This window comes from Podarcis muralis, chromosome 6, assembly GCF_964188315.1.
Source record: "Podarcis muralis chromosome 6, rPodMur119.hap1.1, whole genome shotgun sequence".
NCBI classification, from domain to species: Eukaryota; Metazoa; Chordata; class Lepidosauria; order Squamata; family Lacertidae; genus Podarcis; species Podarcis muralis.
The window spans coordinates 29,814,684-29,829,411 of NC_135660.1; the positions used below are offsets into that span (position 1 = coordinate 29,814,684).

At 42.5% G+C, this 14,728-nt stretch overlaps 1 protein-coding gene across 11 annotated transcripts in view; it reads left to right on the forward strand.

Moving 5' to 3' along the window:
• DOCK10 (dedicator of cytokinesis 10) overlaps positions 1 to 14,728 on the forward strand; it is a 174,848-nt gene that overhangs the window by 116,509 nt on the left and 43,611 nt on the right. For all 11 annotated transcript variants that reach the window (XM_077929932.1, XM_028731098.2, XM_077929934.1 and 8 more), the window contains exons 23-26: positions 1,418 to 1,510; positions 3,863 to 3,981; positions 7,137 to 7,206; positions 14,601 to 14,714. In XM_077929932.1, coding sequence (XP_077786058.1) covers positions 1,418 to 1,510; positions 3,863 to 3,981; positions 7,137 to 7,206; positions 14,601 to 14,714 — 396 coding nt within the window. The remainder of the gene's footprint in view (positions 1 to 1,417; positions 1,511 to 3,862; positions 3,982 to 7,136; positions 7,207 to 14,600; positions 14,715 to 14,728) is intronic.

Genomic DNA, 14,728 nt, shown 5'->3' on the forward strand with positions numbered 1-14,728 from the left:
AGAATTGAGCTAAGAGGAAGGCACGTTTGGCAAACACTCACTGTGATCAACTCCTGTGCGGAAACCTATGTCCCCACTGTGGAAGGACATGTGGATCCAGAATTGGCCTCCACAGTCACTTACGGACTCGTTGTTAAGACCGTTTTCATGGAAGGCAATCTTACTCAGCTACTTGTGATCACCAAAGGACAGAGATAGACTATTTAGTTTAGTCTGTAATAAATTGTTTAATATGAATATTCTGTACTCAGTTCCTCAAGGAATTACAGTGGTACCTTGGTTTAAGAACAGCTTAGTTTATGAACAACTTGGATTAAGAACACTACAAACCCTGAAGTCGGTGTTTCAGTTTGTGAACTTTGCCTTGGAAGCCGAACATGTTCCGCTTCCTGTTGAGTGTGTTCCATTTGTAAATTGAGTCCCTCGCTGCTATGGGAAAGCACACCTTGGTTTAAGAACGCTTTGGTTTAAGAAGGGACTTCCAGAACGGATTAAGTTCATAAACCAAGGTACCACTGTATACAAAGATTGTCAAAACAAAAATTTCACAGCAGTCCTGAGCTATGGTTGGCAGCAACAGAGCAACAGATCAGCCACCACATCTGAAGCCCTGGTAGCTCATGCTGGGTCAGGGCAGGTAGGGGGATAGGCTGCCTTCATTTTTGTGTGTGTGAGAAGCCCAGATCAAGCCCCTTTCAGGGGAAAGGATGGGCTTAGGATGTGGAGATTTATGGTTGGCTGTACTCTGCTTTATCCTATTCTGGGGCTCTGTGCTGGCTGCCGCCAGCAGTCGTGTTCGATCCATCAAGCTTTCCATGATGACAGTGGGGGCCTCTGGTGGACAACAGCAGGAGGTGGGGGACCTCTTTCACATTCCTCCAGCAGCACAGACCCATGGGGTAAGATTTTGCACAGTAAATAGCTAAAGAAAACAGACTAATTAATCTTTTGCAGAAAGGGTACAGGTATTAGTGAAAATACAATCTTCTTTTCTAGGAAGTCAGTGACACTGCTGACACTGCAACAGATCTGATCAACGCTGAATAAAACATGAAAAGCATATATAAAGGAGTGGTGCAGAAGTTAACTGTATCAGGCTAATTTTTCATTGTTTCATTGCTTGCCATTACACTTCTGCTTATAAGAATGCAAGTCAGTATTTCTGACACTTCACTGTCATTTTGTGTATCACTTTGAAATAGACTGAGTGTCGGTAGTTTTGGTGTTGTATTCTGCTGCTGCTGCTGAAATTGTTTGATGGAATTTGATATGTTTTTAATGATGGATTTGTACTGCTGTTTTGTTTCTTGTTCTTATATGGTTGTATTTCCCTCTGCTGCTATTGGAGGAAGAGCAGGATACAATGTGTACATGATGTGGGTATAAATAAGTAAATAATGTATTTTGCTGCTTTTAGGATCCATATCTGAATAGATTTTTCCAGCAGTGCCAAAAAAGGAACAGGGATCTCTCCCAACCACCTACCTCAAACTTTATCATCTCCTGTAAGGTAAGATGATAAATGATAATGGCAGTGTTAATGATAATGATGCATTTGATAGTACTGATAAAGATGAGATTACCACTAAGTAATGCTACGTTTTGACTTTGCCTTTTGAATAACTCCCATTGTATCAGTTACAGATAGGTAGCCGTGTTGGTCTGCCATAGTCAAAACAAAAAAAATTCCTTCCAGTAGCACCTTAAAGACCAACTAAGTTAGTTCTTGGTATGAGCTTTCGTGTGCATGCACACTTCTTCAGATACACAGTCATTTTCCCATTGTATCAGTTTTAGAAATGCACACATATTCACAATAATGGATGGCATGTTGCTGAATAGCTCCAAAGCAGCTTTGCAAATGACACTGATCGCCCCCCCTCCACACACAAAAAGGGTTTACCCCAAAAGTTACAGGCCCATGGCAAATGTTTAATACCTGCCCACCTAAGTTCACCATTCACAGCATGGGCTGCTTAAAAAAAGGAACTTATCCTACTCTCTCCCAAATGAAAACAAAAATCGTCTTGCCTGGTCACACTGATGTAACTTTTATTTACCCCTGGTGATCAGGCAAGTGGCTATTTACAAGGTTGTTCTGGAGCATTCAAGAAAACTCCAGGGTACACAACGTTTGCTTTCCTTATTTGACTCCCAGGAACTGTATGACCTTGTGTGTTGCTGTTTACTGTCCTTCCCATTCATTATGTGAGTGCATAGGTGGTAGAACGCCATAAGAGCATCCCTATGTCCTGAGACCAGTAGCGGCCTGCGTAGCAGCATATTGCTGGTGTTTACCAGAGAGGGGATAAGGCGTGGGGAGCTCAGAGCTGTTTGGGAATGTAATCGCAAGAGCGTCTGATTGGCTCTGTTGTGCCACACAACCCTGAACTCCCCTTGCTTCACCCCTCACCCTCTTTCTCCAATGAGAGCTAGCGACACGCTATGTTTGGAAGCTAGGAGCTCAGCAGTGCCCCATGTACAGCACTGCGTGCCTAATACCATAAGAGGAGCACAAACACATCTGACCAGAGACTCATCTAGTCTAGCCTTCTGTTCCCACAGTGAGTGGCCAGATGTGTTTGGGAAGCACACAGGCAGGATGTGAGCGAAATAGTTATCTCCTGTTCATATTCCCCAGCAACTGGTATTCAGGCATGATGACTCTGATCAGGGGGTGGGGTTAGTATATAGCCATCACTGATAGTTTTGATGTCATTTATCATGACCAGGCATTCTTTTTATTCTCCCTGAATGTGTATAATCCCCTTTTAAAGTCATGAAAGTTGGAGGAATCACTGCAGCTTGTCCTAGGACACCAACTTTAGGTTCACTGTTTTTTTTGAACAATAATTGTCTTATTTACAGATGATCAAATTACCCCTTTAAAACTAGCTCATAACTCTTTGTCCATCACTATTTCTGATGTCACTTTTGTCATGAGGTAAATGTGCATATTGCAGTTTGTGATCCGTGATGCTCTTGGAACAGCCATTTGCACATTTTCATTCAAGAAAGTTTCCCAAAATTAAATTTAGCCACTTTAAAAGCTAAATCTGAAGCATTATGTCATTCTTTTGGGGGTTTTCCTCATTCAAACAGCTGCAACATATAGAGGAAGTAACAGGATGAGGAAATGTGGTCATTAACTACACCCCTCCCTTTGTGGTCAATTTTCCACAGCTCAGTCTTTAGCAATTTGCTGGCACTAAGGCTTCTCTTGAGCTTTCGTAAGGCAGCCTTTGCCAATGTATAGCCTTTCAGAGGTTTTGGACTACAACTCCCATCAGCCCCAGCCAGCATGTACTGCCTGGAGCTGATGGGAGTTGTAGTCCAAAACCTCTGAAGGGCAGCAGGTTGGTGAAGACTGCCTTAAGGTTTAGAAAACAGCAAGCTATTACAGAGAAAATTCTCCATTAATCTTGATATTAATTTATTTTTCACACTTCCCTTTGTCCAAGAAGCTCACAATGGCATACACTGGGTCACTGTATTTTATCCTTTCTTAACTCTGTCATTGTTGGCTAACCATGCAAGGACAGAAGATTTCAGAAATAGACACCTAAAGCTGGTTAAGTTGAGAAAGTGTTATCAGATCAGTGGCACCCAGGCAGCTCCATTGGACGTGCATAAATCCAAACCACATCTCCCTGCTCCATGTTCAACACCTGAACAGCTATACTGCTCTGGCTCTGTCTTTGCATACCTATTTAAAACACAGTTTAAATCATAGGTGATTTTGGGTACAACTGTTTCTACAGCAAAATATAACTCTACTTTGATGAAATTGCATTAATGTGCAGTTGTCACAAAGCAGCAGAGAATCTGCCTGTCTTTACATGTATTTTTGTTTCTTAATCAGAATTTGCTTAAAATTGAGAGGATCCATGTCATCGTGAATTTTCTGCCTGTGATTCTGAACCAGCTCTTCTGGGTGCTTGTACAGAATAAGGAGGATGAGATTACAACTGCTGTGACCAGGTTTATTTTCCATTGTTTTCGTTTCATGTTTGCCGTGTGTACTGGGAACATAGGAAGTTGACTTAGTCCCTCTAGCTCAGTACTGTCCAAACTAACTGGCAGTGTCTCTCAAGTGGGGGGTCTCTTCCAGCTGTACCTGGAGATTCTGGGGTAGAATCTGGGACCTTCTCTATGTCTCCCAGCAGGTGCCAGACAACCTCTAGTCACTTACACCGAAATTGGGAATGCCGTCTTAACTTTAAAAATGGCATTCATGTTTGAAAACATCTGTATATGCAGTTTTTTGGGAGGGGAAGAGGCAATTTTCTGTGATCCTGTCATCTACACCAAAGAGGTCACATTTATGGGAAGGGATGGGCAGAATAACTAAGGCTGTATTTAGAATGCACTTCCGCATGACACATCTCTTGATTATCTGTGTATTTATTTTTGCCTTTGGAATGGCTCAATTTTACTAAAATCGCCAAGCAGAGTTTTGCAGCTGACTTCACAGAGGCCACAACTTTGCTAAATAATCCAATATGTTTTTTACATATGTAAGGTTGGGTCCATTTCATTATGCCCAAACTCCAGAGTAGATTGTGAAGTCCAGAGTGAATTTTTGTAGAAAGTAGTGCTTCTATTTTTAATTCATTGAAAAATGCTGGATTTTTCTTCTTCCATTCCTGAACTAACTGCCTTAATTTCATAGGCAGAACAGCACTGGAGTTTTATGATTTTGTTGTTGTTGTTTAGTCGTTTAGTCGTGTCCGACTCTTCGTGACCCCATGGACCACAGCACGCCAGGCACCTCTGTCCTCCACTACCTCCCGCAGTTTGGTCAAACTCATGCTGGTAACCTCGAAAACACTATCCAACCATCTCGTCCTCTGTCGCCCCCTTCTCCTTGTGCCCTCCATCTTTTCCAGCATCAGTGTCTTCTCCAGGGAGTCTTCTCTTCTCATGAGGTGGCCAAAGTACTGGAGCCTCAGCTTCACGATCTGTCCTTCCAGTGAGCACTCAGGGCTGATTTCCTTAAGAATGGATGCGTTTGATCTTCTTGCAGTCCATGGGACTTTCAAGAGTCTTCTCCAGCACCATAATTCAAAAGCATCAATTCTTCGGCGATCAGCCTTCTTTATGGTCCAGCTCTCACTTCCTTTTTTTTTTTAAAAAAAGATATTTATTAGCATTTTCCATTCCATACATCACTACTGGGAAAACCATGGCTTTAACTATACGGACCTTTGTTGGCAAGGTGACATCTCTACTTCTCAAGATGCTGTCTAGGCCTGTCATTGCCCTTCTCCCTAGAAGCAGGCGTCTTTTAATTTCGTGGCTGCTGTCACCATCTGCAGTGATCATGGAGCCCAAGAAAGTAAAATCTCTCACTGCCTCCATTTCTTCCCCTTCTATTTGCCAGGAGGTGATGGGACCAGTGGCCATGATCTTCGTTTTTTTGATGTTGAGCTTCAGACCATATTTTGTGCTTTCCTCTTTCACCCTCATTAAAAGGTTCTTTAATTCCTCCTCACTTTCTGCCATCAAGGTTGTGTCATCTGCATATCTGGGGTTGTTGATATTTCTTCCGGCGATCTTAATTCCAGCTTGGGATTCATCCAGCCCAGCCTTTCGCATGATGTATTCTGCATATAAATTAAATAAGCAGGGAGACAAAATACAGCCTTGTCGTACTCCTTTCCCAATTTTGAACCAATCAGTTGTTCCATATCCAGTTCTAACTGTAGCTTCTTGTCCCACATAGAGATTTTCTCAGGAGACAGATGAGGTGATCAGGCACTCCCATTTCTTTAAGAACTTGTCATAGTTTGCTGTGGTCGACACAGTCAGAGGTTTTTGCATAGTCAATGAAGCAGAAGTAGATGTCTTTCTGGAACTCTCTAGCTTTCTCCATAATCCAGCGCATGTTTGCAATTTGGTCTCTGGTTCCTCTGCCTCTTCTAAATCCAGCTTGCACTTCTGGGAGTTCTCGATCCACATACTGCTTAAGCCTTCCTTGTAGAATTTTAAGCATAACCTTGCTAGCGTGTGAAATGAGTCCAATTGTGAGGTAGTTGGAGCATAGTTGGTAGTTGGTAGTTTTGGAGCATAGTTGGTAGTTGGTAGTTTTGGAGCATAGTTGGTAGTTGGAGCATAGTTGGTAGTTGGTAGTTTTATGATACCTTTATTAAAATCTCTATATTAGAATTTTTATAGGCTTTGAAGGTAGGAAGCTGCCTTATATGCAATCAGACCACTGGTCTGCTGATGAAAAATAAACATTAAAAAGCAAATATGGAGCAAAGCATTTATCCTGAAGTTATCCTGTGCAGCAGTGCTCCCAAAGCAGATAGCAATGCAAGCCCCTAGAATCTCCTATGTCAGCTGTTTGCTTCTAGAACCCAAGTTAACCAGTTCTAGCTCCACACATGTGCATTTTTAAAAAACAATAAAATGTTGTTTTGCAAGCTAAAACAAGTTTGGAGAGCTCCTTAGGTTCAGAAAACAACAACCCCTTATTCAGTGGTTTTGAACCGGTGTGCCATGGCAGTGCCATAGCTGTCAACTTTCAGATTTGAAAATAAGGGATCAGCAGCCTCGAAAATAAGGGATCAGCAGCCTCACCTGTCCCAGGGACAGTCTACGGGATATCTAACAATCCGGGATAGCAGCTGGAAGCAGTGGGAAATGGCACTGGAATAAGGGAATTTCCTGCAAAAAAGGGGAAGGTTGACAGCTATGCATGGCACCCTGGTGTTCCTTGAATGATGGTCAGGGGTGCCATGGGCAATGCTGGCCTCTGTCCCTTTCTTTCTTTCTTTCTTTCTTTCTTTCTTTCTTTCTTTCTTTCTTTCTTTCTTTCCTTCCTTCCTTCCTTCCCTCCCTCCGCTGCCCTGAGGACTCCCAAGAAGAGAGGAAAGGTGGCTGAGGGAACACTCCACAAGAAAGTGTGTTTGAAAAAGTGCGAGAGGCAGCCAGCTCTGCAGGCAAGGGGTGACATAACTGGGCTCCTGAGCCCCACAGAAAGAATGTAGTTGTTAAGGGAGCCATGGACACAAAAAGGTTGAAAACCTCTGCCTTAATTAATTGAATTTTCTTGTGTTCCATGTTGAATGTCAAACAATTCCAAGGGGAAAGGTGTATCTTCACGATCATTCAATAATTTAACTTTACAGGGTGCTTACTGATATTGTTGCCAAGTTCCATGAAGAACAATTAGACCACTGTATCCAAACATACGTAAAGGTAAGAGCATTTAACTCACTTTTTGATCATCTCTGTTACATTACATACCTATCTCAGGTTTCCTCTCTGATGGCAAATAGCATTTTATGTTGTTGTAAGAGGTGTGTTATCTTCCTTTATTAGCTAACTGTGGTGATTTCATCAATTGCTCCTCTTACAAGGAATTGACAAATGGTCAAATTGGCTTCGGTGGTCAATATTAATAACGATGCTTTTCTGTGTGCTTTGAAATTGCTTGTGCCGTAATATTTCCTTATTTTTTCCCATTATTTTCTTAAGAAACTTTTTTTTTTATTTGTCCAAATTACAGTGCTTTTGTACCTGCTTATGGTATGTTAAATATTTTTAAACTTCCAGCATGATTCTTTGCACATTATCGTGAGTCTGCACTGCTTGTTATGCCCCTTCTCCATTCACTTCTCACTCAAAACTGCCATTGAACTTGCCAGGATATTTAGGAAGCTGGCACCAAGTACCTTAAAAGCATATCCTTGTGTACAGAAATTCAGTGCAGCCACTTAGAAGTCCCTGTTGCAGACCTCCATTAGACTAACTTCCTGAAAGGAGAAAGAATATCCCCCAGCTGATGCATCTTTGGTGGATGGGGAAGTGATACTTTTTTGCATGTACATACATAGAGCTCTAGGGATGCGGGTGGCGCTGTGGGTAAAAGCCTCAGCGCCTAGGACTTGCCGATCGAAAGGTCGGCGGTTCGAATCCCCGCGGCGGGGTGCGCTCCCGTTGTTCGGTCCCAGCGCCTGCCAACCTAGCAGTTCGAAAGCACCCCCGGGTGCAAGTAGATAAATAGGGACCGCTTATCAGCGGGAAGGTAAACGGCGTTTCCGTGTGCGGCTCTGGCTCGCCAGAGCAGCGATGTCACGCTGGCCACGTGACCCGGAAGTGTCTCTGGACAGTGCTGGCCCCCGGCCTCTTGAGTGAGATGGGCGCACAACCCCAGAGTCTGTCAAGACTGGCCCATACGGGCAGGGGTACCTTTACCTTTACCTTTTTACATAGAGCTCTATGCACATTCAGTACATTACATGCAGTATTTTTACCAATACCACCCTTGGGGCAGATAGAAATCATACATCATCAGACATGTGCATAGGAGTCCAGGCAGCTAAGTGGTTCCCAATTAGCTAAGTACTGCGAACACCCTATTTTTTCAAAAGCCAATCCACAGACACCCCCCCCCCCACTTTTGAAAATTTTGATACGTCTATGGTAGCTTTTGTGGTATGAATGGTGCCACACACCTCCTGGGCGGGTTACACGGACTGCCTGGCATCCACAGAGTTATATGCAGTTCCTAGATCTGTAGCATATCTTCCAGTTTATGGATTTCTGAATTGAGATGTACCACTTTATGTGCTGCTTACAATACAGGGACACGGGTGGCGCTGTGGTCTAAACCACTGAGCCCCTTGGGCTTGCCAATCAGAAGGTCAGCAGTTCAAATCCCCATGATGGGGTAAGCTCCCATTCCTCTGTCCCAGCTCCTGCCAACCTAGCAGTTCAAAAACACACCAGTGCAAGTAGATAAATAGGTACTGCTGCGGCAGGAAGGTAAACGGCGTTTCCGTGCACTCTGGTTTCTGTCACGGTGTTATGTTGCGCCAGAAGCGGTTAAGTCATGCTGGCCACATGACCCGGAAGTCTGTCTGCGGACAAACACCGGCTCCCTTGACCTGAAAGCAGGATGAGTGCCACAACCCCATAGTCGCCTTTCACTGGAACTAATCATCCAGGGGCCCTTTACCTTTACAATACAGAACTGCAGCTCAATAGATAATAATGAACCATGTGATCTTCTCCAGTAGCAATAAGAAATAACAGCTTGATTTACAAATAAGTTTCAACTGTTGCCTGCCGACATGCCCATCTCCAGACAAATCTGACTTTGCAGTCTCTTGGAGGGATGGCAAAGACCTAGAACGGCTTACTCCAACCAGGATCCCTGCATATGTTTTGGACTACATCTCCTCTGAAACCCAGCCAGCATGGCTTTGAAGCCTGGGGCTGAATGGAGTTCAAATCCATATCATCTGGAGGCACCAGGTTAGAAAGGACTGAACAGGATCATATTGAACAGATTCACATGAAATGTTTCCATATGAGAATGTCTGCTGTGCACTTATCACAACAAAAATTCCTTGAAGTAAGAAAAAAATAAATAGTGTGAATCAGCTCACAGACACTGGCAAGCCTCATACAAACTAGTTCAAAAGCAGAAGTTTAGAAAATTCTGTGTTTCAGTGAACAAAGGAATAAGAAAATTTAGAGAGCAGTTGGTGCCAGCCTTCACCTCTGGCTTGGAGTTACACCATATTAGTCCAGCCACTTAGAGGATTTCTAGAGAATAAGTGGTACATAAATTTTGTTAAAAGAATAAACTAGTGAATTTAGGTCTGATTCACATGTGCATGTACATAGCTTCAGAATCATTGCTCAGTGACTTTCCGCCGAATGTTTTTAAAGGGAATGTGTGAACTGCTTCCATTGTAAAGCATTGTGTTTGAGGTGATATGAAAGGTCTAAGTGTGGTGTTTGATATGTGATAGCTATTTCATCCACACAGGTCATCCTTGAAACAAAAAGTGAATGTATTCGTCCTCGCTATTAGGATATGAGTGTACAGTAGTTGAAGCACTTTAGGACAGCAATGACCTACAGCTAAGAATTACGGTTTTCAGTCCATGTCTGTATTAGGGTGAGATTTACTGAGTTCTGCATCCATATATTGTCACAGATCATGAAGATTTGCAGTTATCTCAGGCAGATATGCCATCAGAAACATTAAGTGTTGGGATATAAATCCTTTACTGCTTGACTTTGTGCCTAGAAGAGGCATAACAAAAAATAAATTGAATCTACAGTAGTTATACATTTTTGTGAGAACAAAACAAGAAACACTTTTTTCATTTGGTTCTCTGAGTATTACACTGAGGAACTTTGGCATAAAGAAAGCTTACACCTATGATGAGCAAAATAATAAAGTGAGTGTGATAAAGGAAATTAAACACCTTTCTTATGTTCAAATTGTAATTGGATATAGCATACAAGTGTGGGTTATGTGAATATTTTGGCAAATGGAATAAACTAGTATTCATTCTGTATGCTTGTTGTTTTTTAGCAAGGGTTTAATAATTTATTGCTAGAAACAGTGCCAGATTATCAAATAGGCAGAGAAGGCACTGGGCTATAGGCCCCAAGCCTTTTAGGGGCCCCACAACAATGGATCAAAATAATATTGACTTGATCTTGAAAGAACATTACAATCAAGCTTTCTTATTTCCATGTTATCCCACTAGAGCACGCACATAGGTGAGGGGAGAGATTTTGACTGCCTAGGGGCCCTGGGGCTTCCACGGGATTTAATCTAGCACTGGGTAGGAAAAAAATTGGGCAATGGATAGAAAAACTACCTTGCAAGAGAAAGAAGCAACCCCATAATTAACAAACATTCTGAAGAATGTCAAGGGCTATTCTGCAGTTGTAGCTAAGAGAATGAGCTGTGAATCAGGCACCTTGAATTTTACCTCTGACATGAAATCACTATGTGGCCTTTAACAAGCTACTCCCTCCCTCTCAGTCTAAATTCTCCAGCTGCTGCATAGGGATATTAATACACCTCACAGTGTTGTTGTAAGGATTCAAACAAGATAGCAGCCCAGTTCATATGTCATGATGAACCCCACTCACAAAAGGAGGAAACAAGCCACAGCCCTTGGCTAGCATCATGGCCATACCAGAGATCATGGTTTGTCTCGCCCCCAACAAACCATGATCTATATCCAAGGTTTGCTCCTGGCTTACTTGTGATTTGCTGGAGTGAAAGAAATCACAATACCTGGTTTGGATGCAATGCCAAGCCAAGGATTGTGGGAGAAGAGGGGGAGAATGAAACGATCACACTCGTATATGATAAGCCATGCTTTATATTTACCATAATGTGCAAATGCAGCCAATGTATGTGAAGTTTTTTCAACACTCAGAAGTGTTTACAAATAATTGTTGTCGCTGCTGCTGCTGTTCTATGATTTGGACTTTGGCAGCAGGTCAGCATCCGCTGCAGATGAATTATTCCCCTTTCCCCTTCTTCAGATATTCATCACAAAGCATGATGCCATTGTTCTGCATGACAATATCATAATATGCATTATCCCTATATAAATCAGGAAAGAAAGAGATGCTATAGGCCAGGTGTGTGGGAACTTTGGCCCTCCAGATAGTGCTGAACTACAACTTCCATCAGCCCCAGCAAGTGTCACCAATGGTCGGGGATGATGGGTGTTGTAGTTCAGCAATATTTGAAGGGTCAAAGATTTCACATAATTGCTATAGGACTCTGTTCTTTCAGACTGTAGCCTTGCATCTCCTATAGCATCAAGTTCCAGCCTAAGAAGAGTGTGTGATGAAAGGTTTATTAGGGAACAATTTCAAGATCAGTTAAGCTTAATGCTGTTTCACATACACAGTACATAATTCCTTGTACAAGTCACATTTCATTCGCCAAATTATGCCTGGAGTGACAGTGGTGCAAAGCTTAGATGTAGTGTATTCTTCAGGTGTAAATGACTGAGGAATGTGTAAGTGTTTAATTAGTTGTTGCTAAAAGTATTCTCTGACTTAATATGCTCAGAGCAGCATTGGTTGAATGGCTGGTTTGCCCCTTCGTCCCATATTTCAGAAAAAAACATTAAATGTGTGAGTTACTACATTCCATACATTTCCAGATTGGCCAGTAAGGAGAGTTTATTGCTAAAGAATGGTGCATGTGCAAGCTAATTGCATCTGTTGATGATTTTGTGCTGCCAGGATTTATGCTTTAATATTTAAATGTATGTGTTCAACATTTAATTGCCTATTTCAAAAGGCATGTTTTGAAGGTGTTGCTATTCACCATTATCAGAAGACTTGGCTTCTGTGAGTAAACTTAAAAGTGGTGTCAACCTTTAGGGGGGGAAAGAGTGTGAATCAAGCATAAATGATTCTTATGAGAGCCAGTGTGGTGTAGTGGTTAAGAGCGGTAGTCTTGTAATCTGGGGAACCAGGTTCGCATCTCCGCTCCTCCACATGCAGCTGCTGGGTGACCTTGGGCCAGTCACACTTCTCTGAAGTCTGTCAGCCCCACTCACCTCACAGAGTGTTTGTTGTGGTGGAGGAAGGGAAAGGAGATTGTTAGCCGCTTTGAGACTCCTGAAGGGGAGTGAAAGGCGGGATATCAAATCCAAACTCTTCTTCTTCTTCTTCTTATACCAAAGTTGTCAGTAAAATAGGAATGTGGACCATTCTTCTACTCATTTGTTAGTAGATAATGATTGGCCTGTAAAATGAGTTTTTCTTTCTTTCTTTGTTTTACAAAACTGCCATAACATTTACCGTACTTCAAGGGTTGGCTCTGTCCACACTTTGGTGCAGGGTCCAGTGTTTTCATGATTTGGAAAGCAAAGAGCAGGGGATCAGTTAATGAAACCAAAAATTTCCAGAGTAGGTGCTGCATATACACTATTCCTCTGAGGTACAATCAAAGCACATTCCCTCCCCACTCAAATAATTATGGGCATTGTAGTTTGTTGCTAGGAATTCTAACTCTGTGATGGGTAAGTTACAGTGACCAGAATTCTTTGAAGGAAAGAATGTGCTTTGAATGGGTTGTAAATATATAGTGTGTATGCATCCATATTCACAGTACAATCCTATACATGTCTACCCAGGAAGGAAACCCACTGAGTTCAAAGGACCTTTCTTCCAAATTCAGCCATACCTGAGAGTAATCCGCATTAAACTCAGCAAGACTTACTGCTGAGCAGACTTGTGAAGGATTTCACTTCTTTTTAATTGCATCATAGCCCAGACACCAACATTACATGTATTTGCATTAAAAACTCTTAAATAGCGGGACAATATTTAGTGATTCATTATGTTTGTACAGTAATGGTTATTCGATGAATTAATCAACTGTATTTAGATTACTATGGGACGCGGGTGGCGCTGTGGGTAAAAGCCTCAGCGCCTAGGGCTTGCCGATCGAAAGGTCGGCGGTTCGAATCCCCGTGGCGGGGTGCGCTCCCGCTGCTCGGTCCCAGCGCCTGCCAACCTAGCAGTTTGAAAGCACCCCTGGGTGCAAGTAGATAAATAGGGACCGCTTACTGGCGGGAAGGTAAACGGCGTTTCCGTGTGCTGCGCTGGCTCGCCAGAGCAGCGATGTCACGCTGGCCACGTGACCCGGAAGTGTCTCCGGACAGCGCTGGCCCCCGGCCTCTTGAGTGAGATGGGCGCACAACCCTAGAGTCTGTCAAGACTGGCCCGTACGGGCAGGGGTACCTTTACCTTTACCTTTTATTTAGATTACTCTGAGCAGTGCCAAACCTTAATCTTGGTACTTTTTGGAAACCTCCCTACTCCAGTTGCAAGAGACAAGAAGTCCTCATGAAGCCACTTTTAGTCACAGAGTACCCACACAATTTTATCTTCATTGAGCAGTGGGAGGCAATTTGCATTGGGGACTTGCCCTGGAGGGAAGTAGTTAAGATCCCTCACAGCTCCAAATCTACATACACACAGAGAGAATTGCTTTTAGAAAATGATGTTGGGAAATACATGATCCGAAACCCCACATTGCACGTAGCTCAGTACATAAAAGCAGTATTTCCAATGCCAAAGGTAAAAGGACTTAAGGGAAAACAGTGTTGAGTGCTTTCCTGTCTCAAAAGAAACTTCCAGCTCTTCAGCCCGAAGTGCTTATGCAATGAACAGCAACTCAGGATTTCTGCAGTTTGATAAACAAAAAGATATGGAGATTCTGATTATCGCCATGGCCTCAAGCATTCATACATAATACCTATTCCTGCATTTATTTATATACAGTGGTACCTCGGTTTAAGAACAGTCTGGTTTAAGAACGATTCGATTTATAAACTCTGCAAAACTGGAAGTAGTGTCCCAGTTTGAGAACTTTACCTTGGTCTAAGAACGAAATCTGAATGGTGGAAGGGCACCGGTGGCGGGAGGCCTCATTAGGGAAAGCGCGCCTTGGTTTAAGAATGGTTTTGGCTTAAGAACGGACTTCTGGAACGGATTAAGTTCGTAAACCAAGGTACCACTGTATCTAGAAAGCACATAACTCCTCCTGAACCTGAGGACTCTGAATTGATACGCTTCTTCCTTTCATTCTGCTTGAGAAAGCAGAAATGAAAAATCAGTGCAATAAATTCTGCTTTAAATATAAAGACCACTATGACACATCTGTTACTTCTGTCAGATGTCAATCATTTAAAGCAAATAGGAATGTTACACTGGTCTTGGGAGACCAGCCTTCTCACTGCCAACTATTCCTCTGTGTATGTGGATGATGTTTTTATTATTATTTTTATTATATATATATTTAGTATGTATTCAAGACCAAGTCATTTGAAGAAAGAACAGTTCACGAGGAGCTGGCCAAGAATATGACCGGTCTGTTGAAGTCAAATGAGCAAAGAACAGTGAAACATGTTTTAAAGGTAAATCTTTCTCC